This window comes from Meles meles, chromosome 21, assembly GCF_922984935.1.
Source record: "Meles meles chromosome 21, mMelMel3.1 paternal haplotype, whole genome shotgun sequence".
NCBI lineage: Eukaryota > Metazoa > Chordata > Mammalia > Carnivora > Mustelidae > Meles > Meles meles.
The window spans coordinates 6437321-6459683 of record NC_060086.1 but is presented as its reverse complement, the minus strand read 5'-3'; the positions used below and the strand labels follow the sequence as shown (position 1 = coordinate 6459683).

General features: G+C 61.4%; 1 protein-coding gene across 1 annotated transcript in view; it reads left to right on the top strand.

Moving 5' to 3' along the window:
- The window catches only part of CLIP2 (CAP-Gly domain containing linker protein 2), a 66206-nt gene that overhangs the window by 10670 nt on the left and 33173 nt on the right, over positions 1-22363 (top strand). Inside the window, 3 exon segments of the mRNA XM_045994117.1 lie at positions 4914-5107; positions 18285-18322; positions 18324-18851. Of these exon segments, the coding sequence (XP_045850073.1) occupies positions 4981-5107; positions 18285-18322; positions 18324-18851 (693 nt within the window). The 5' untranslated portion in view covers positions 4914-4980.

The window sequence follows — 22363 nt, the reverse complement described above, 5'->3', positions numbered from 1 at the left end:
TTGGCCTCCTGCGTCGCCCTCCAGGGTCCCTCAGGGACCTCACACCTGCCGCGTCCCAAACCGGTCTCCCTCCCCCAGCCCCCACCTTCTCCGAGGTCCCTCCCAGCGTGGAGAGATGCCCTCTCCCGCGGGGCCCCTGGGTGCTCCCTCCAGACCCACACCGCTGGCCACCAAATGCCGCTCAGCACCTCTCCCCTCCCTGTCCCCTCCAGCCTCCACCTCTGTGGTGGTTCAGGCCGCACTGTCATGTCCCCTGTCTGTCACAGCGGTGCCCGGGACCGCGGCCTCCCTGCCCTCACTCGCCCCAGGGCCCTCCTCAGTTCCTGAGTGATCTTGGCGACAGGCACATCTGGTCTGTCCCACCCATTGCTTGACGCCTTCCGGGGCCTCGCATCCACTCAGGCTGACGGCCTGTGAGGGACTGGGAGACCTTCCCCCACCCCGCTGTCCTCCCCATCTCTGGATGACTCTGCCCCCACCACGTACATTTTAGCCACTAAATCCTCAACTCTGGTTGACCTGGCAGAACCTGGCCTCTGCTTGAAGTTCACCTGCCTGGCCCCCAGTGCCCTGGGCTCCCTATTCTGGAACACTCCCCCAGCCCCACCCCTGCGATGCTGCCTGGCCTGAGCCTTGCGGCTGCTGATGAGAGCTCGGGCCACCCTGAGGGCGCCCCATCGGCCAGCACTCGGGCCGCAGGGCTGGGAGAGGACAGGGGAGCCTGGGCTCTCTGGCTGCTGACCCCGGAGGCGAGGCGGGAGGAGGAGGACTAGGCCAGGGGAGCCCCTGATGTTGGGGGGCAAACCTGGGCTTGAGGGCTGGGCTTCAGCCAGCAACGGGGTCTTACCAGAGCGCCTCCCTCCAGTCAGAGGGGCCCATGGTCTCTGCAGTGGGGTTCCCTGTGCCCGCCTCCCTCACCCCCTGGGCCCTGGCAACAGCCGGGAGATGGGCTTTCTCCACTGCCCTGCTTGGCACCTTCCCCCCCATTCCGTCGGGGCCGCATACCCCGGGCCTCTGATTGGCAGAGAGTTCTTGGGCCTCATTCCCCGCTGAGCCCGCGGCCCGCCACCCCCACGCAGCTGAAATGGAAACCCTGAAACGCAGCCCGGGCTGTCTTTGGTAAATGGCAGTTGAGGGCAGCACAAAGGGGGCCTGTTGGTCTGAATGCTGCCTGCCCTCCCCGCCCCCGCCCTGCCTGCCTCTCCTGGCCCGAGTCCCCGGAGAGGCGGCGTGTGCCCCTGGGGGCGCCTGTGGGCGCGGAGGGGCGCCCGTGCGGTGTGTGTGCGGGGACTCACCTGTCCGCGCTCCCAGGGGACTGCCACACTGCCACCCCGTCTGACTGGTGGTGCAACAGGCTCCCACCGGGCCACGGACCCGAAGCCACCTTGGACCCACATTGCCTGCAGCCTTCTCCTTCCCTGTCTCCTGGGCCTGCCCTCCCCCCCCACCCCCCCAGCCAGCGTGGCCGGTGGCCAATTTATCACCACATCCCAGCTTTTCCCAAGAAAGCCCTTCCTTCCTGTATCCCACGAGCAGGGCTGAGTCACAAGGGGGTGATTGGCCCCAGGTCTCCTCCCCCTTTTCCTGTTCACCATTTCTTCTCTCCTCCCCTCTCCCCTTCGCTCAGCTCCCCACCCCCTTCGGAGACCCTGGGGGCGGGGGTGGCCGCTGGCCTCTCCTGCCCAGCCCTCCCCACCCCGCCAGTGGCCCGGAGTCCGGAGGGAGCGCACCGGCTCCTCGGGTCTCCTTTGTCAGCGAGGCACGCGGGCACTCTCCCCAGAGGCCAGGGGTCTCGCAAATGTTAGTCCCGGCCCAGGCTGGCCAGCCTAGGGAGGCAGGGGAGGGCCAGGCCCGGGGCTGGGTCCAGCACAGCGGCCGAGCAAGCAATGTGTGACGTTGGGTGAGTCCCTGCACCTTCCTGGGCTTTCCATGCCCCTCCCGAGACAGCTCCTGGCTCATCAGGGCTCGGGAGGGTGAGCGAGACCATGTTCCTGCAAGGCCTGGCAGAGGCCCTCATACTGGAGGCCGCTGGGCTCTTCGGGGTCCGGGAGGGAGCAGGGCAACTCCGGAGTCCTCGCCTGGGAGGAGCGTCCTGGAGATGTGCGGCTTTGGAGGCCTTGGTCCTCTGGGCAGAGGCAGGTGTGCCCTCACACGGGGTTTCCGGGTCACGGACTCTGGGCCAGGTCCTGTGCTGGGGCTGGCTTCTCAGAGAAGCTGGGGCCCCAGCTGGGGTTGCCCGCGGGCTCCCGGGAGGCGAGATGATAAATGAGAACAGTATCGTCTCTCCTCGGCTAAGCGTGCCAGCCTGAGGTCTCTGTGGGCCAGAGGTCCAGGAAGACTTCACGGAGGAGGAGGCGTGGGGCTGGGTATCACGTAGTTGGCTGAAAGAGTGAAGCAGGTGGGAGCAAAGGCACCGGTGGGGTCTGGAAGGCGGGGGTTGTCAGGTGAGTAGTGAGGAATTCAGGGTCACTCATGGCAGCGCAGGCTGGGGAGACTCTGATGCTAGGGTCGCTGGTACAATGCCTGGTCCCTGCCTCAGGACATGCTGGCCAGTGGGAAGGTCAGACTGGCTGTGTGAAAAGCCACGGCATCAGACCCCCAGCGGGGCTTGGGTTGGGTGGGGGATGCTCCTAGGCTTCTTGTCAGGGCGAAGAAGACCGCAGTCAGACCCTAGTCCCTTTCCTTGAGCAGTAGCAGAAAGGAAAGCTGGCTGAAGATGGGGAGGACTGGGTGGGGTTTATAATCTTAGAAGGGGACGTTGGAGCAGATAGTTGGAGGAGATGAGCAGGGAATTTGGGTATTTGAGGTGGAAGGAATAGCAGGTGCAAAGGCCCTGAGGCTGGGGCGTGCTTCTTGTGATTCAGGCATGGCTGGCGTGGGATGGGCGAAGGCCACAGTGCTGCCGGGAGGAGATGAGGGGGCTTGGAAGGCACACTACCTTCTACGGAGAGCCTTCGAGGACTTTATTTTTTATATAATCTTTATCCTCATTTATTTATTTTTTAAAAAGATTTTATTTATGTATTTGACAGAGAGAGACACAGCGAGAGAGGGAGGGAGAGTGGGAGAGGGAGAAGCAGGCTTCCCTGGGATCATGACCTGAGCTGAAGGCAGAGGCTTAACCCACTGAGCCACCCAGGCGCCCTGGATAGAAGTCTTTTATTAGGTGTATGATTTGTAATGTTTTTCCCTGGGGGGGCGGCGTGTTTCAGGCAGAGAGGGGCCCCAAAAGGCATGGGGAGAGGGCTCCTTGCATCAGGATTTCCTGGGTCCGAGGGCCCTCCTGCTAAGCTACTGGGGCAGGCAGCAAGTTAGCCCACGGGGAGGGGAGAGGAGGGGAGGGGAGGGGAGGGGAATTCTCATGCTCGCTCCCCCCCTCCCCCCCAGCTCAGCAAGTCTTTCTTGGGGTTGGGGGGGAGAGTGATGCCTGCAACCACAGTCACTTCCCTGGGGAGTGAGCTTGCTGAGAGGGCCAGTTTCTGGGGGAGAGGGAGCCCCTCATGCACCCACTGATGGAGCGACTCCGGGGTCTCGGAATTCCTGGGGCGTTAGAGTTGTCCCATTGGAGGAGTGAGATGTTGGGTTTAGAACGCTCTAGGACCAGGCCAAGGCTGGCAGCCATGTCCCATGTCCCTGTCGGCTCACCTGGGCGTGGATGCGTCACCCCATGTGCCTTGGGGGATATTTGTATGGGCTCTTAGGACCGGCAGCCCAATTGGTCCCATCAGCTGTGCTAACATGGAGCTGTGGGGGTCACCTTGCTCACGTGACCATCATTCGGAGGGCACTTGGCAGACCCCTGCCGTGAGCCTGTGGGTTGGCTTCTATATTAGTCACAACTTTTTGGGTTGCAAGCGGCAGGGCCCCTCAAATAGGTTTAGGCAAAAAGAGAAACTGATGCCTGCGTGTGAGGATGTGTTGACGGGTGTAAGTGAGGAGCTCAAGGGACCAGCTTCAGGCTTAGCTGGATCCAGGCCCTCCATCTGAATCCAGCAACTCAGCTCCACTTGCTCCACGTTGGCCTCATTCCCTGGCAGGCTCCTCCGTGCGGTAACAGATCTCCCCGTAGCTCCCGGCATCCAGCCCACACCCAGGCAACCCCAGAGAAAGGAAGTAACCCTTCCTGAAGGTACCAGCCAGAGTCCAGGCCCAGGTGCTCTTTGGGTCATATGATCATTCCTTAACTAACCCTGGGGGCTCTGGGCTGGCCTGGGTCATGTGCCGAGCACCCAGAAAGCACAGATTTCCCCTGTTCCCGAGGTCTCCGGGGATGATGCTTTTGCCAGAGTCCTCTGCCCGTCTGCTGGAGCTCTGTGTTCCCTTTCCCCGCTGGACAATGTCCTCGCCAGACAGAGGCCTGCAGCCCTGGGGCAGGGCCGGGTCTGGCCCCTGGCGAGCCTTCCGTGAACGTCTGGTGCAAGAGAGAGTGTGTGCCAGGGCGGTGGAGGAGAGGGCCGGGGGACGGCGGGCGGGCCTGTCTTGTCTGCCCCAGGCTGCCCACGCGTGTCAGAAGCCATACCAGCCTGTGCTCAGGGGGAGGCCCCCTCGGCCGTTGGTGGCTGCGCTGACCTGCAGGGTCCCCGGGGAGGCTGCTGCTGGGACCAGTGCAGCTATCCCGGCAGACCCCCCAACCAGCCTGCTCCTGATCTCGCCTCCCGGGTGCAGGAGGTGGGCAGAGACAGCGCGCCCGACCTCGGGGTCCAGCAGACCAGGACCCATGCCAGGCCACACTGTGGCCACATGGGACCCACGCTTGCTGCCGCTGCCCTGTGCCTCAGTTTCCCTAGCTAGGAAAGAGGGCTGCGGTGGTCCCAGCCCCACAGGGTTGGGGGTGCAGGAATCCTGCTGTGTCTCCACTGGGGGCCCCTGGCCAGTGGTGACACGATGAGGTGATGGCTTTCGTCTGCCCGCAGGTGAGGGGCGATGGCGGAGAGGACGTGACCCGCACGCACCCTTCTCCACGCACCGACTAGCACCACCATGCAGAAGCCCAGCGGCCTGAAGCCCCCCGGCCGTGGGGGGAAGCATTCGAGCCCGGTGGGCCGGACGTCCAGTGGGTCAGCCTCCGTGTCTGCGGCGGCGGCGGCGGCCACCAGCTCCAAGGAAGGTGTGTGGGGCCGACGATGGTGGGTGCAGGGCCGGGTGTGGGGAGTGGTCCTTCCAGAAAAGCCCCTCCGAGACCAGCCTGAGGGCTGCACCCGGAAGTTCTTGCTTCTGTCTGGCTGTAATCCCTTTCCTAATTAACTAGCTTTATGGGTGTCGTTCCTTTTCACGCTCCCCCTCCTTGGGGGACAGGTCTCACTGTGGACTCCGCTTGGGGGCGAGGAAGTGGGGATCCGGGCGGGCACGACCCTGGGCCCAGGGTCACTCAGCTGGAATTCAAACCCCAGCCTCCAGCGGCCTCCCTGCCCCAGCGTGTTCCCTTCCAGGGTCTGGGATTGTCCTAGTGCCCCGGCTGGGGGTGGGGACAGCTGTTAGGTCCCTGCTCTTCTGAAGATGAGAGTGAGGGAGCCCACGGTGGAAGTTTGATGCAGCCGTGACGTTGCCTATAATCTAACCCCCCTAGAGGTACTGTTATTTTGGTCACCTACTTGCAATTGTGCTACATCTATGACTTGAAAGTCTGGTTTTTCTCCCTCTAATGTGATTCGAGTGGATTTTTCCACGTCATTTTTAATGAATGTAAGATATCCCGTCCGTCCAACGACTCTAAATCAAAGGCCTGCTTTATTGACACAGTCTCAAACGCCTGGAGCTTTCGTTCTGAGCAAAACCGGATGTGGGCCCAGCCCTCCCTCGGGGCTGCGGGCCTGGTGGGGGGTGGAGAGTCATGAGGTCCTAGAGCTGGGGCCTGACCAGGTCTGGGAGGTCAGCCCCCAGGAGGGGACAGGTGAGCCGAGGTCCGGAGGGTGACAGTCTATTACTTGAAGGGGGGATGGTGTTCCAGGCAGAGAGAACAGCCTTTGCAAAGGCCCAGTGGCAGGACAGCACATGGCAAATGTAAGGGAGGGAAGGAAAGAGAGTGTGGCTGGTGTGTGGCCTGTGACCAGTGTGTTGGTAAGAGAGGGTGGGCTGTGGTGGGGACAGCTTGGGGCTGTCCAGGGCATTTCACTTCTGTTGGAATAACACTGGGAAACCATTGGAGAGTTTTAAATCGAAAGGGATATGATAAAAAAAGGAATAGAAACTTGTTCTTAACTGATTCTCTGTGGTTGGGGATGACTGGTTCCTAGTTTTCCACTTTGATAAATGATGCTGTGATGAGTGTCTTTGGGCACAAATCCTGGTTTTTCTGATTGTACTCCAGCTGAGCAGGAAAGACGCTGTCCAGGGCAAGACACTGATGGGCACAGAAGTTTGGAGAGCCAGAAAAGTAGCCAGGGGCCAGGTTAGGTAATCAGGGCCCTGGGTGGAGTCAAAGAAAGTCTGAGCCAAAGGTATGGACAGTTGGCAGAAGCAGGGCCCCGCCACAGCCAGAGAGCCAGGGTGGGAGGTTAAGGAAGCTGAGTGGTGCGGTTGCTGGGCGGACTTGTGCAGGCAGGCCTGTCCAGAACAGCCTCATTGGAGGCCCAGGCTTCCTTTCCAGCGTGGCAAATCCTTCTTTACTCATGACGGACCTTAGTGAGCCGTGGGAAGAGGCCAGAGAGAGAAAACAAAGGAGAAAGGATGTTCCATGTGGACTGAGGGCAGCGATGCAAAGGCCCTGAGGCAGGAACGGACCTGGTTTGTGAGAGAAGGAAAGAAGGAAGACAAGTCTGGGTAGAGGAGAGTATGAAATGAGGTCGGGGAAGGTGGCCGAGGCAGACCATGAAGGGCAGGGGTTCGGGCTGGTTTTTGGGGTGACCGGAGCTGTGGGAGGGTGTTAGAGCAGTGGCGGGACGCTCACATCCCTCAGACCGCTGCGTGGAGAGCATGTTGTGGGGTTAGAAGCTGGGGGAGGACCGAGTGAGGAGGCGTGTGGTCCCCCAGGTCAGGAGGCCTGCACTGGCTGCCAGGGCTAGGGGTGGTCAGAGGCTGAGCACCAGGAGTGGGCTATCAGGGAAGGCTTCCCAGAGGAAGTGGGAATGAGCTCCGCCTTCAGGATGGAGGGAATGGGAATGTGGAGAGGAGGAGGACCGTGGAAGAAGTGGCACTGACGGGCAAAGGCACTAAGCTGGCTGAGCTTGGCCCAGGGGGGGTCGTGTGGCCACTGTCTGGGAGAAGGTCACCAGCCCAACCTGACCCTCTTGCCTCCAGGAGAGAGCTCCGCAGCACCTTCTGGGTTTTGCCCTCACTGCTCCCTCCCTGATCTAGAGGGGTCTGAATTCTGGCTCTGGTCCAGCCCTTCCAGGGTCGCTGCCCCTGCTGTGTGACCCTGAAAGAGGGACTTAACCTCTCTGAGCCACAAATGGGATCCAGAGAGTTAACAGAGTGTGAAGTGCCTGCAGGTACAAAACTCCAGAAAGACTTTCTTTTCCTTTCCCCATCGCTCGCATCCAGCCCTAGTCCCAGCGCAGAAAAATTTGCAAGTGATAAAAGCAGCAGCCACGACCCTTCCCTTCTACTTAAGGCCACCCGTAGAGCTCTTTCTGGTCTTTTCTCGGGTGGTACGTCCAATTGGAAGCAGCTCCGTCATGGGCCGAGCCCCGGTCTCCGTCTCGCTGTCTCACCGCCTTCCGTAGGAAGTGCCCCCGAGCCGCTGCGGTGTCTGCTGTCCTATGTGGCCTGCTGCTCGCTTCCCGGCTCACACTGTGCGAGGCAGAGCCCATGAGGGTGAGGGCTGGGTGGTCTGACTCTGCCGGGCGCCGCCCCACCCCAGGATGGTTCCAGAGAGAGGAGGTGCCACGCTGTGAATGCCCAATTGATGACAGGGGCGCACCCCCGTGCCTGCCGCCGGGCACGCAGGCGGCAAAGGCCGCAGCTGGGCCGCGTGTCCCCCTCCCTCCTCCTGGGCAGGTCCTGGCAAGACTTGCAGGCGGCGGAGAGGGAGCAGAGAGCCCGGAGCAGTTGGCCTGGCCAGAGGGGGAAGGAAGATTTCTGGGGCCCACAGCTGCTTTTGTCTTTTGTCCCTGCTCGGCTCCGGGTCTCAGAACCAGTCTCAGGAGAGGAGGAGGGGCGGGTGGAAGCCCCAGAGAAGGTCAGGGTCACCCCCTCGCCCCTGCTGGCTCCTCAGCCTCCCTCACGCACCCCGTGGGCCTGGCTTTCGGCTGTCTGCTGTCCGAGGTGCAGGACGTGCCCACCCCTGTGGGAGGCTGGGACCCTGTGTGAGGGGCGCTGGGGCCCCGGAGGGGGTCTGGAGGAGGCTGGGGCCCGGGGGTGGGGCAGGGGGAGCGGCAGCAATAAACTGGCCCTGCTCTGGGACTTGGGGCAGTGGCTCTCTCCCAAAGTATGAGCTCAGCCTCCGGGCAGAGGGTCTGGCCGAGGGCCGGGCCTGGACCGATGCCCCTGCCCCCCACTCCGTGGGGACGGAGCGGGGCTGCGTCAGCCCCAGAGCTGGGACATACAGGAAGTGGCAGGAACAAGGGGCCGTTGGAGGGGGATCGTCCTACTTGGAGGAGGCCCAGAGGAGCTCCCAGAGGGGGGAGCACAGGAGGGCAGTCTAGGGCCCACCAGCGTGCAGAGGCTCGTGAGGCGGGGGGGCAGGCCAGCCAGCCAGGATGGAGCCCCCCCCCCCCCCCCCGCCCCCGGAAGCTGTTTCAGATCAGGCCGTCAGGGAGGGCCTTGCTTAGGAGGTGACATTGGTACAAAGATCTGAGCGACAGACAAGTAGCGGCCAGCCCCGCCGAGCGGGGAAGAACATCCAGGCCCAGGGGACATGGCTGCAAAGGGCCCGAGTCTTGCGCAGCTCGAGTGGGCAGGGGGGGTGTTAGGAAGGGGTCCAGGCAGGTGCCAGGGCCCCCTGGGGAAGCTGGGAGCTGGCACGGGATTGGGGGCGCCTGGGGCTTTGGAATCCAGCCTGGGCCTGAGGGAAGAGGTGGGGGTCCCGGCTTCCAGGCAGGCGGCCAGGACTGCTGCCGGAGTATGCCTCTCCCTTCGAGGCCAGAGCCCTCTGGAGGGGTTGGCAGGGTCTGCCACTGCCCTGTGACAGTGGGCAGGAGGGGACAGCGGCAGGCTGTGGCCAGGAGCCCTCAGCCCTTCCCTGGGGTCTGCTGCTGGGCCTCAGGGGGAGGCAGGCCAGGCCAGGTGGTGGGGGTCCCTCCTGGCCCCAGCGCGCGTGGGTGACATGGAGAGGGCTCAGGGCTGCCAGGCCAAGGGACAGACACAGGTCACCGCTGTGCTCCCTCTGCCCCTCCCCAGGGCAGGCCCGTCCTCGCAGGGGGGCCCCCCTTCTCTCCTCCCCGGCACTGTGGTCCCGCCCCAGAGGTGTCCCATTTATGGGGGATGGTGTCTGACACTCTCTGCTTCACTAAGGTGTCTCCCCATGCCGCTTCTTATGAGCAGCCCAGGGAGAGAGCAGTTCTTTCCGTTTTCAAGCTGACGAAACTGAGGCTCCGGCTGTCATCGGAGCTACCCAGAGCAGTAAGGCCGGAGAGTGGCGGGGCTGGGGAGGAGGGTCTGGCTCAGGCCAAGGGCACCTACCTCCCGGCTGCAGGGGTGGAGTGGCTGGGACCCCTGGTTCAGTCCTGTCCTGGGCAGGTGGGATGAGTGATCGGTTCTGTTAGGCTGGTCACCAGTGTCCCCCAAATTGCCTGTGGCCTTTCCTCCTGCTGGGGACCAGGACACAGAGATCAAGGAAGAGTGGGCATGGGAGTGCCCCTCAGGTGGGGAGCAGGCCACTCGGGGCAGGGTCTACCGCCCATACCATGATCCCCGCCCAGAGGGCCTGCGCAGGGCTGGTCCCAGAGCTTCTCCGTTCTGGCTATGGAACTGGGGCCCAGATGCCTCCCCCGTACCTGGCGGGTGCACCAGACCCGGGAACCAGCCTGACGTGGCCCAGGTGGAGCCCACAGAGCTTGCCTGCCCCTAGTCTTAGACCCTGGCTCTGCCCCACTCCACCCCCGGAAGAAGGCTTTCACCGTGGTACCCCCGCTCCCTGGGAGGGCGGCCAGCAGCATCCCCAATTTCGGGGACTCGGCCCCGCTGCCGCGCACATGTGGGCAGAACCAGGACAGACTTGTAGCCTCTGCGCCTGCACAGCCTGCCCGAGCCCCAGACAGCACCCAGCCCCCTTCAAGGTCAACTTCTCCGGCCCTCCTCCCCTAACCACATCCTAAACTTTTTAATGGCATCAGGATGGGGAAAGCCAAGCGGAGCATTTCTGTGGCGGGGCTGCAGAGCAGGTGGGGGGCAGGGCGGCCTCCTAATGTTCCTGACGTCGCCCAGTATCGATCCGGGGGGCAGGGGCCCATTTGCTAGCGCCTGCCGGCCGGCCGGCCCACACTAGCACCGGAGCCGGGCTTGTCCATGGGAAGCTGGCTCTGCTCTTTCCAGGGTAAGCCTCGCACGTCTTTCTCCCTCTCGGTCGCCACCTGAGTCTGCCGGGTGGGCCTCTGTCCTCCTGGTTTCGGGAATAGGGAGGACGGAAGGGGACTTCTGAGTCCCATTTGGCTCAGGAAGGACGCTGAGCTGCCCTTGGGATGGGGCTCACCCCAGCGTGGGCGGATAGAGGGTTCCTTCTTCAGGGTTGGTGGGGTGGGGGCGGAGGCCGGGTCTGTTGCGGCCACAGGGGGTGGGCCCTGGGGTGGATTCAGTCGGTGATCAGGACTGACCGGAGAGTGGCCAGGCTGGGGACACACTGTAGGAAAGCCGGCTCCCTTGAGGAAAGCTATAGAGACCCTGCCCCCTTCTTGACCTCTGCCTTGAGCTCCCGCTGGGGACAATAGGGGGCGTAGAGCAGAGGGCAGCTTTGGGGTTCATGGTGCAGTTCTGTGTTGCTTTGGGGCCACCGGGGAGGGGAGGTCAGGGTCGTGGCCAGCTGCATTGCAGCCTGGTCTCGGGCTCCGAGGATGGAGAGGGGAGTCGGTGTGGGTCTCCCTTCCCAGGGCTTGCATTCCGAGGGGGACTCGGATGTGCACCCTAGCGGCCTGGGAGACGGGCTGCCCGAAGCAAAGGAAACGGAGTCCTGCAGAGGGGTTGTGCAGTCCGGGGTTGGAGCTAGTCTGATGGACAGGCAGGGTTTCCTTAGGTGACACGGAGAGGAAAATGCCAGGGTGACCATTCTGTCTGGGACAGCCCTAGTTTATGTCTGTGGTCTTGGCATGACGCTGTATTAACAGCGCCTCCCTTCTCTTCAAGGTGTCTGGTTTTGGGTGACGAATCATGTGGTCACCTTCTTTATAGCCCCTCCTACGAGGTCGGTGCTCAGGAGCATGCTAAATGCCCTGACAAGTCCCACAGCAAAACACCCCCTAACTTTGTTTAAGCCGCTATTTCTCAGGCTTGTGGGAATTTGGAGATTATTTATTTTCATAATACCTATGAACCCCCTTGGAACTGTGTTCTGTGGAACATTTAAGGAACTGCTTGCTTCCTTGAAGGACGGGGTCTTAGCATAGGCGGGCTTTTCTCCCTCCGGCCTTCAGGGACAGAGGGCGGACTCGGCTCAGACCTTCTCAGTTCAGAGTGTGTCGTCACTGTGGTTCCTGCAAGTCCCCTCTGGTGTTTTTGTAAAATTGATACCTTTTTATCATACGCCCTGCACCCAGGCGTCTGTGTCCCTGTATCCGTGTCGGGACACTCTTGAGCCCTGCGTTCTGACCAAGTGTCCCATCAGAAACACCTTTCCACATAACCTGGAAGAATTATTTTCAAATAATTGGCAGGCTCAGTCGGTAGAGCACGCGACTCTTGATCTGGGGGTTGTGAGTTTGAGCCTCATGTTGGGTGTAGAGAGAAGTTAAAAAAATAAAATAAAATCTTAAAAAAAAAGTTGCTCATGAATCTGAAAAAGACTTGACCATAATTCGTATAATGCTCCCCTGTTTGGGGGCACTTCGATTCAGGGTTTCATTTGAGGTTTTTTTAAAAAGATTTTTAAATTTTAAGTAATCTTTTCATCCAGTGTGGGGCTTGAACTCACAACCCTGAAATCACGAGTCACGGGCTCTACTGACTGAGCCCGCCACACCCCCCCAGGGTTTTTGTTGTTTGTTTTGTGAATGATAAGACAGTCAGGTTTTTTCCTGTCTAAATTACTTCTTTGGGAAATGGACCAGCGGACATTCTCTATTTAATTTTTTCTTCTTAAAAATATTGTTATTTCTTTTATTTCTTATTTTTTTAAGGTTTTATTTATTTGAGAGAGAGAGCGCGCGCACGTGTGAGAGCTCAAGCAGGGGTAGGGCAGGCAGAGGGAGAGGGAGAAGCAGGGTCTCCACTGAGCAGGAAGCCCGATCCCAGAACCCTGGGATCATGACCTGAGCCGAAGGTGCCCCTATTGTGTTTCATTTTTTGACATTTTTTAACCAAAGTAATAACACAGGCTTCTTATAAAATTCCAAGGTTAACCTAGAAGGTGTTCCCTGCCTAGAGTTGAAATGACCCAGGTGGGGAGTGATGATGTGAGTGGGTTTGTGTTTAGGGGGGGCTCCTGGATGTCTCTGGAGGGGGCTGAAGCAGGGCAGGGGTGCTGGAGGCTGGGGGGGACCCTTCCGTAGGCTGCTGCGGCAGGTGATGTGAAATCTCACGGGCCTGCTATCCAGAGGGGCCTCGGGGACCCTGGACGGAAGTTTGCGTTTCAGAGTTATTTCTTCTGTGGAATTGTTAGATCTGCTGGATAACTGGGTTGGGGACCACGGTGAGGGGGAAGGAACAATGAGGGTTTGTGGTCTGCGTAAATGGGTGTTGGGGGGCTGCACCCCGTAGTTGGGGAGTACAGAGGAGGAGCCCTTGGAGGGGGTTACCGCAGTCTAGAACATCAAGTGTGAGGTCCTCGGGACATCGAGCAGCTGCTGGTAGGGTGGGTCGGGGGCCAGGGACCGGATCAGCACTGGAGAGAGCACTGGTTTTTCACTGGTTCTCCGGAGCGGGCAGCACAGGGCTGGTCCCGCTCCAGCCCAAACCCTGAATGAGAGACGGGTCAGAGATTTGGTGCTTCTCCGTCTTCTCTCCTGCCTGTCATTCAGGGGGTCTGTCGAGAATTCTGATGAGTCTGACTGGCGCCCTGTGCAGGGTTTGGGCTGGAGCGGGACCAGCCCTGTACTGCCCGCTCCAGAGAACCAGTGGTGAAACTATCAGGAATTTTACAAGCCAGATGTGAAACACAGCCTTGACTTAAGAAACCAGATCGTATCAACTTGCAGTGTAATGAATTCTCTTAAAAACATCCGTAACCAATACTCAAAACTCACGACTTCTGGTCGTACTTACAGTAGTGTTCATACCGTCATTTTACTACCGGTAAAATATTACTGTTTTAGTAGTAGTCGGATTTTATAACGTCTGTGTGTTTGAGGTTATTGCTCTGTGGTGGAAACACTATATAATTTCTTTCCAACTCCGTGTTCAGAGAACGCCGGGCCGGCAGCCTGAAATTGACCGTGGTGGGTAGGGTTCATACTTTCCTTCCGGACAGCTCCTTGATAAGCCTTGACCTGCAGCCCACCTGCTGGAACACAGGACCACGGGCGGGGGCGGGGGATGGAGGAGGCAAGTATGAGGCCTGTGTACGCAACATCCCCGCACGGATAAAGTCTGGAGAAACCTACTCCAAGACAGTAAGTGGAATTGTGTTTGTATGATGGAACTCGAGGTGGTTTCATTTAAAAAAGAAAAACCAGTAACTCTGCCTTCTGATTTTTCGGCCGTGGACGTCCATAGAAGGAGGAAAAGCTAGTTGGCGGGGAAGGCTCGCGGGTGACCGCAGGAGGGGTGTCCCTGGGGGAAGCTGTGATTTTGTGGGCTGGGGGGCGTTGGTGGCACACACAGAGAGCCCGTGAGGGGACAGAGGCGAGAGATAGTGGGGAGGCGGGTCCCTGGGGAGACTAAAACGTTCTTGGCTTTCCTACAGAAACACGGGGCTAACAGTGGGCTCAGCAGGGTACGAGGTTGGGGGTGGGGGGAGACGAGGTGAGCCAGGAGCTGGCCTGCAGTGAGCCTCTGTCCTCTACAGGAGGAATGGGAATGGTTCTCCGTGGCTTGGAGATGTGAAGAGTCCATGCACCAGCGCAGAGCCGCGGCGGCCCCTCCTCCTGGGAGTGGGACCAGCTTTGAGCAGGCAGCTTGCAACAGGGCCTGTGAGCCCGGTGCTAGAGTGAAAACAGGGCCCTCCTGAGCGTCTGTTCAAGGACCGGGGACAGAATACACCATGAAATATGGGATAAATCTCTGGAAGCGTGGGGGTGCTGGGCGATGCAGGGGGACTGGCTTTTAGGAGAAGCAATCAGGGAAGGCTTCACTGTGGAGGTGAGGAGTGAGCTGTGTGACTCTCAGGTGGAGGTTCTGGAAGGCGTTCCTACCTCCGTTCCCGGGGATCTTTCTCTCCCCAGCCCCAGGCCCCCATGCATCCAGGTTCCTCCCTGTCAGGGAAATGACCAGCTGAGTCACCTTGCCGGGTTCCCGTTTGGCTGTGCCTGTGGTCCCCAGTGTCTGACCCTGGGGGCTCGGAGAACGGGGTCCCTGGCCGCTGAGATTCGGCAGGCATGGGCAAGGCCCGTCCCCACTTCCCCGGGCAGGGTGGGGTCTAGGCCCCCGCAGGAGGAGGAGGGGCGGGTGCATTCTCCCCCTAGGCACCCCCGCCGGCCCCCACCTCCACGGCAGCAGGCCGCCAGCTGCCGCCACCCCACACCAGGCCCCTCAGCCTTTTTCTTCAAAGTCCTGCTTTGAACTTGAAACCGCCAGGAAGTTCCCTCGTGCCTGGAGTCTGGGGAAAGGACCAAGTGCTCAAGAGAAGGTTAAGTGCTGCCCTTTGCTTTCTTGGGGGTCGCCGGACCAGCTGCTCCACTGGGGGGCTTTCGAGGGAGGGGGGCCCAGGCCCTGCCCTCAGGGTGCTTTGGGAACCTGCCTCAGAGCCCTAGGGGTGTGACGGTGTGGTTGGGGGGAGCCAGTCAGGTCCCGCAGCTCTGGGAGAACGGGTGGGGCGGGAGACCATGAGGTCCTGGCTGTTCCTGCCTTAGCCCTTTCCGTCCTGCAGGGCGACAGGCCCAGACAGGGGAAGGCGCCTGGCCCGGCCCGGCCTGGGTGTGACTGAGGGCTCCCTGGAGGGAAGGGGGCTCTGTCCCAGTTTTCCTTGCCTTCCTGAGCCCAGGCCTCTGGAGGCTTCCCTGCTGGCATCGGGGATTTGACGAGGGTCCGTCCCCTGGAGGTTGGGGCAGCCAAGGGCACCAAAGAGGAAAAATGAGGCGAACCTCCCGCCCCCGCCAGCGCCGTCGCCACAGGCTTGGGACCTGGATTTGAGCAGCTGTTGGAACAGCTGGTCTCTGGGCCTGTGACCCTGGAAGGGGCAGGACGGGACGGGGCAGAAAGATTACCTGAGGGGCTGCCTGGCCCGGGACAGCTGGGGAGGAGGACAGCTGGGCGGGCAGCTTCTCTCCAGGAATAGCCACACTGGGTGCCCCTCGACCTGGGACCCTCCTCTGCGCTCCAGCCAAAGAGGCCAGGTAGGCCCAGGTGCTTACCTGCCTCCCAGCTGCCCAGGTCAGTTCGCAGGCATCACAGAGCCCCGGGGCGCACGGAAGTGTTCTAGAAACGGATATGGGAAGGGCACGTACTGCGCACGCGAGCTATGGGGGTGCTGGCAGGGGGAAGGCCCTGAGCTGGACCGGCTGGGCCCGACTTCTGCCTGGGTAGCTTTGGACAAGGGTCACGACCTCTGCTTCCTGATCTGCACGATAAGAATATAACGTAGAGAAAGCGTCCAGTCCTCGCCGAGATCTTCACGCTGCCGCGCTGGCTCCCTGTTGATGGGCCCCACGGCTCCTTGGGCCGCATTACGAGGAGGGCACGGGCTGGGCCATACTCTCATTCATGGCTCCCTCCACGTAAGGCTGCTTTCCAGAGCCGGTTTTCCTGTGGACGGTGCCCGCCTCGTCTGGGGGGGGTGGACGGGGTTCCCAGCGCCCTGAAGAGGCTCCTTAAAACACAGGCCCGTCCTGGAGCACAGCTGGGACCGTGACGACAAGGTCTGGGAGCTGATGATTACTTTTCCGGGTTCTGTGCCACCTGAGGAAGCCCCCGCCGGCCGCCTCGCTTTACTCAGGGGTAGAGCCCCCTGCCCAGGGTCACTGGAACCTGGAAGCCTTTCTTTGGCCTCCTGGGACCCCTTTGTGGTTTTTAATTGTTTTTTTTTTAATTCTTGAGTCTTTGTATAAATCATTCTCATCAAAATAACACCAGGCAGTGCCCACTGCGTGCCTGTACGGGCTGGGCACGGAGAACAGCTCCGGAACCAGGGTGCGGGTGAGAAGCAGTCCTGGGGGCAGGGGGCTAGGAGCTGCGGGCCTCTGGGGCTCCGGGGCCTGCTCCCTCAGCCACTGTGGCCTCCGCCTGGTGGGATCTCGGTGGTGGCACAGAGCCTCGGCCCCCCCCACCCAGCCCCACCCCAGGGGGCTTCTCCGGATGGGACGTGGAAGGCAACATCCCTACATAGGCTGGAGTAAAAGGCAAGATTGGGAGGAACTGCGGGGTTTGGCCAGATTCTGGAAAACGGGTCCATTCCAGGGAGTCCCAGGGACGGGGGGTGGTTCTAGGTTGAGGCTTTGGCACGGCAAATGCTTAGCGCCCTTGGTTTGGTTTGATTAGGTGTGTGCCCGACACCAAGAGCCAGAGGCCTATGACCGGTGGGCTCTGCTGCCTCTTGCCTGGGGGCCTGGATGCCTGGATGAACCACCCGATCTCTCCAAGCCTGTTTCTTCCTCCCTCGATGGGAGATAAAACTATTTCACGGGATTAACCCCGAGGGTCGGATGAGCCTCTCTGTGTCTGTCTCTTAGCACGGGTGTGGTTACTATGGATTCAGTCAAGTTCAGCAGCGAAGCCCGCTGACCTCCCAGGAGCCCCTAGGTCAGGACCCCCCATCCTGGCTGCCAAGGCCCTGGGTGCCACGTCCTTCCCCAATGCCGCTGCTGGGGTCCCGGGGTCCCAGAAAGAGAACCCCTGTGCTCGGTCTCGTGGGTGCGGCTTGTCCTGGGAGCTGTGTGGCTTCTCCAGCCCCCAGAAGTTCTGGCATCTGGTCTCGATACAGCATCCTGCCAGGCCTGGGCTGAAAGGAAGATGCCAGGGTTGGGGCCGGGAGACGCTGCCCTGTGGCCCCATCACTGGCTGACCCCGGAAGGACTCGAAACACAGGCAGCTCTGCTGGGGTATGGCCGCATCTGTCCCCCATCTCTATATCCCACACGCTCCAGCCTCTGGAGTCGAGAGGGATGGGGCCTTTTCTGTCTGATGCTGCGTCTGGAGGGAAGTTGGGGGGCAGTCTCCAGACCTCGTGGGGTGAATGGGGGCTTCCTGAGCCCCACTGTGCAGGAGGCCCTCCGTGGGGCCCAAGAGCCAGATGCACACAAGGCACGTGGGTTCAAGCCCTGCTTTGTCTGCCGAGTGACCTCGAGCTCATAGCTTCCCTTCCCTCCCACCTCCTCATCTGTAGCGCATCAGAGCCCCGGCCTAGGTGGCAGGACGCTTCCCAGAGCCCAGGCCTAGGCGGCAGGACCCTTCCCTGGGTTAGAGTCCCAAGTCTGCTGTGTGGCCTTGAGCAAGGCTGTTGCTTCTCTGAGCCTCAGGGTCATGCTTCCTCTGAAGAGGGGCTGGGCCAGCGCACCCCGCAGCCCAGAGAGCCTGGAGTCAGCTCCAGGAATGTCGTGGGGCAGGAAGGACTTGCCTCCCACATACCTCTGCCCCATTCCCCACCCCGCCCCCCCTCCCTGCAGCTGCAGCTCAGGGAGGGGAGAGTCAGGAGTGGAGCAAGATGTTTTCTGGCCCCTTCCTTGCCCCAAGGCATTTGTGGTTGTCGCCAGCTGTCCACGAACAGTCTAAGAGCCTTTTGTGGGGCCCCGAGCTGACTGGGGCAGGGGGTGGGGGTGGGGGATATAGAGACCAGTCACAAGATCTGGGTCGTGGCTGGTCTCAGGTTAACAGCCAGGGCTGGAGCCCACTGCGGGGTGGGGAGGGAGCAGCTTGGAACCTTCGAGAAAGGGTTCCTTCACGGCCCTTGATCTCGAGCGACTCTGGGCAGTGAAAGGAGACCCTTTGCTGAGCTTCTGAATCCTCAACCTGCCGGGCGGGGTTGGGATGTAGAGACCTCAGGTGGCCCGAGGCCCCACGGCCGGCCACGCCTGCCTCAGTTTCCCCACCCGTGAGCTGGCGCGGGCATCTCCCTGCCGGGACTCCACGCCCCCCTCGGGCCCTGACCGCAGCCTCTCTCCCGCCCGCAGGCTCCCCCCTGCACAAGCAGGCCTCGGGCCCGGTCGCCCCCCGCCGCCGCCCCCGCTCCCGCCGCCGCCCCCGAGAAGCCGGGCCCCAAGGCGGCCGAGGTGGGCGATGACTTCCTGGGGGACTTCGCGGTGGGCGAGCGGGTGTGGGTGAACGGCGTGAAGCCAGGCGTGGTGCAGTACCTGGGCGAGACGCAGTTCGCGCCGGGCCAGTGGGCGGGCGTGGTGCTGGACGAGCCGGTGGGCAAGAACGACGGCGCGGTGGGCGGCGTGCGCTATTTCGAGTGCCCGGCCCTGCGCGGCATCTTCACGCGGCCCTCCAAGCTCGCCCGGCAGCCGGCCGCCGAGGGCTCCGGCAGCGACGCGCACTCGGTGGAGTCGCTCACCGCCCAGAACCTGTCGCTGCACTCGGGCACGGCCACGCCGCCACTCAGCAGCCGGGTCATCCCGCTGCGGGAGAGCGTCCTCAACAGCTCAGTCAAGACCGGCAACGAGTCCGGCTCCAACCTCTCGGACAGCGGCTCCGTGAAGCGGGGTGACAAGGACCTGCGCCTGGGAGACCGCGTGCTGGTGAGCTCCTTCCCCCTCCCCCACCATCCGCCTTCCCTGCAGGCTGGACCCCCGGGGGTGGGGGGACGGGGAGGGGACTTGGGGGGCTGGGGTGGGGTCCAGGCTGGGGCTCCCCATCTTCGTCAGAGCTGCAGAGTCATCGGGGATGCAAGTAAAGTGAGCTCTGCAGACTGCCGCTGTGTGACCCTGGGCAAGTGTCTTAACGTCTCTGGGCCCCTGTCTTCCCATTTGTAGAACGGTGCTGAGATGCCCCTGGACGGCACCGGCTGCTTAGGGAGTGCTCCTTGAGTCGTAGCTCTTGCTGGTACCCTCCCCTGATCCGGTCCCCCAGTGTGGGTACGCCAGGCCTGTCCTGGAACAGTCTGAGACCGGATGTGCTCAGGATCCCCGGCCCAGGGTCGGGTGGTTCAGACACCCGAATCCGCTGTGACGCAGTGACCGTGGTTGCTGTGGGGGACAGAACTGGGTCACGGGAGCCTGAGGGACTGCCAGCCGAGTCTTCCTGCCAGGGACCCCTCTTCTCTGGCAGTCCCTGGGACAGGGGACAGGTTGAAAGGGGGGCAGTGGCCCCCAGATCCGTAGAAGTCTGAATGAGGCGATGAGGCAGCTTTCCTTGTCACCTGCCACCGTCGGGCCTGGGCTAGGGGCGGCAAGGTGATGACAGGACGGGATCTTGTCCTGCTACGCCAAGCCCAGGGCTGGGTGGCCCCCAGAACCGCAGGGTGGGGAAGGAGAGCATAACACATGGGACGGTCTCAGAAGGGGGTCGCTGGGCTTGGGTGGGAGGAGCCAGTGGGGGGTGGTCTGTTGGGGGGAGAGGTCCCTGTGTCTGTCAGTGAATCTTCCCGTGGGACAGGAGTGACCATATGTCTGGAGCTCCAAGGCCGAGTGGAGAAGGGATTCTGGGGCTCCGGGGTCCCATTGTGGGGACTGCAGGAAGGTATCGCTGCCCCGGATTCTCCTTCCCTACCCCGAGGACCTCCCATACGGCCGAGGTTCCCCCTGGAGGCATATGGGAAGAGCATTTGGGCTGGGGCAGGGGCGCGAGAGGAAATGTTCATGCCCATTGCCTTGTTGGACCCTCAGGCCCACACTGGGTACAGTTTTATCCCCACTTAGTGGGTAGAGACGCTGAGACAGAGAAGTTTAAGAACTTGCGTGGTAACTTGCCAAGATGCAAACCAGCCCCTGAAACCTGCCTTCCTGACTGTCTACACTGCTGATCTGTCTGGGGTCTGCCCCCCACCTCCCCGGGGCCACTTTGCCAGCCCACTGCCCTGTGGACAGAACCGCTCGCTGCGGTGATCTGGTGGTGGGCGTGGCCAGACCTGGTCCCTGCCCCCAGCAGCTTACAGTCCACCAGGGGACAGAGACGGTGATCCATGTGACTGCAGACATCAGGGTCTCCTTGTGCATCTGGATACGTGCCGTGAAGAGACGCTTTGAGAGCCCATCGCGGAGGCTTGACCTGGTCGTCCGCATCCCCGAGGCCGGTGCTAGGACTGAGATGCCGGGAATAGACTAGAGAAAAGCAGAAGAGTAGGGGGGCTGAGCCGAGAGCAAGGGAGCAGGGGCAGGACAGTGCCCATGGGGCTGGCCTGGGCTGACCCTGCGGGGCTGTGGCCGGGGCCGGGGCCGGAGCGGAGGGGGTTTGCTCTGTTCGCGGAGGGAGCCATGGAAGGGCTTCTGCAGAGGCACAGGCAGATCCGTGATTTAAGCACAGGATGGGACAGGATGGGAGGGGCGGGAGCGGAGAGTCTGGGGGCTGCAGTGGGACAGGGAGGCCGGACTCTCGGGGTCTGGTTAGTGTCACGTGAGTTGCCCTGGTGTGTGGTCTGCAAGCTCCTGGGGGGGGACGTGGGGGCTCTTGGGGGGGGGGTTATCGGCCAGCTCTGCTTGGTCCCCAGGCTGGGGGAGCAGGGAGGTCGTTCCCTGTTTGATCCTGCCTGGAATTTCCCCTGGCGCCTGCTGCCCCTTCAGAGAGTGGGACGTGGACGTGCAGGACAGGACAGGGGGCATGCAAGCCTGCACAATGCGGGCTTTGCGCAGCCCGGTCAGCAGGGTTGGCAGCAGCCAGAGCACACAGGCCCTGTTGACTTCCCAGCACGTTCTGTACCTAGTCTTTGGGGTCCTGCCTTAGAAGGTGGGAGTTATCTCCCATTTTGCAGAGGAGAAAACTGAGCTCAGCCTTGGATCACACAGCCTGCCCAGGGTCACGCAGCCGGGGGACAGGAGACCATTCGGTCCTCTATACTCAGCAACCGTGGCTGCCCTAGAAGCAGGATACCCTTGGATTCTGGGTGGGGGAGAAGAACTCGAACCTGGGGTTTGTTTTCTGCCGAGAGGATAGAGACCCACGGGCCCCCCATCCCACCCTAGTCCGCAGCTTCTCTCGGGTTAGTCCTGTGGCCCAGTCCGCTGCTCACTGCCAGGACCCAGCTAGTCTGACCGGCCCCCCAGCTTGCTGCTGTTTGCTGTGCCTGCTGTAAACACCTGCCACGTCGCCTTCCTGCCCCGACCACGCCCTTGAAAAATTACATGCTGGACGTGGGTGATTGTAGAGGCTGGAACTTGTTTGAGGTCAGGGACTCTAGGAAAAACCGTACCCAGGAAAATACTGCTTTGCACATTTTCTAAATCCTGTGATCTTTTATGTGCGTTAGCTGGGCCCCTCCCGGGCTCTTGGAAGCGGCCGGCGTAGAAGCTGTTAGCTTCCCCGGCCGTTCTGAACGGGGCATGAAGGGCATTCGCGTTCATTAAGTCGAGCCGTTCTTCAGAGATACCTATGGATCCTGGTTTCACGCGGGGCTACCCCCCAAGGTCCACATATAACTAATCACTGGTGGGCGGGTTATGTATGCTCCCTGTGCCTCAGTTTCCCCGCTTGTGAGATGGGCTAATAGTTCGCGGCCACGGTGTTTAGAAGGTGTGTGGCTCTGAGGAAGCGCCCAGAAGCGTTAGCTCTTTTCTGCATTAAAGTCTCCTCATCTGCATTAAAGTTCTCCTTGGCCATGGGGGGCGGGGAGGAGGTCCCAGCTGCAGTGAGGGGCTCAGAGAGCCTCCCTGAGGTGACACAGCGGCTCATGGTGACCTGATGTCCTTGGCTGTCATTGGTCAAGCCCTTGCTGGGGGCCACTTTGTGGTGACCAGTGGCCCTGCTTTTGTCCCCCCTGCCCGCCCGCCCCCTGCTGCCCTGGTCCACATACGGAAAACCTTCCCGACCACTGCCTGGAACTCCTCCAGCAATGAGCTTTTCTGGACCCCACCCCAGACGCCCCACTGCCCTCGGCTCTCGGTCCGCGGACTCCGTCTGGGGCCCCATCCGCCAGCCCCCCCACCCCTGTGCAAGACCTCATTTTTCCCCTAATGGTCCCCCTTTCCCTGCGTGGCTCTGCTCACTGCCCCCGCCTTCGCCCACCGCAAAAACCAAACGATCCCTGATCCCTTCAGCCATGCCCACCTCTGTCTTCCCTCTGGCTAAACCCCTCGAAAGGCCCATCTGTGCACACGGT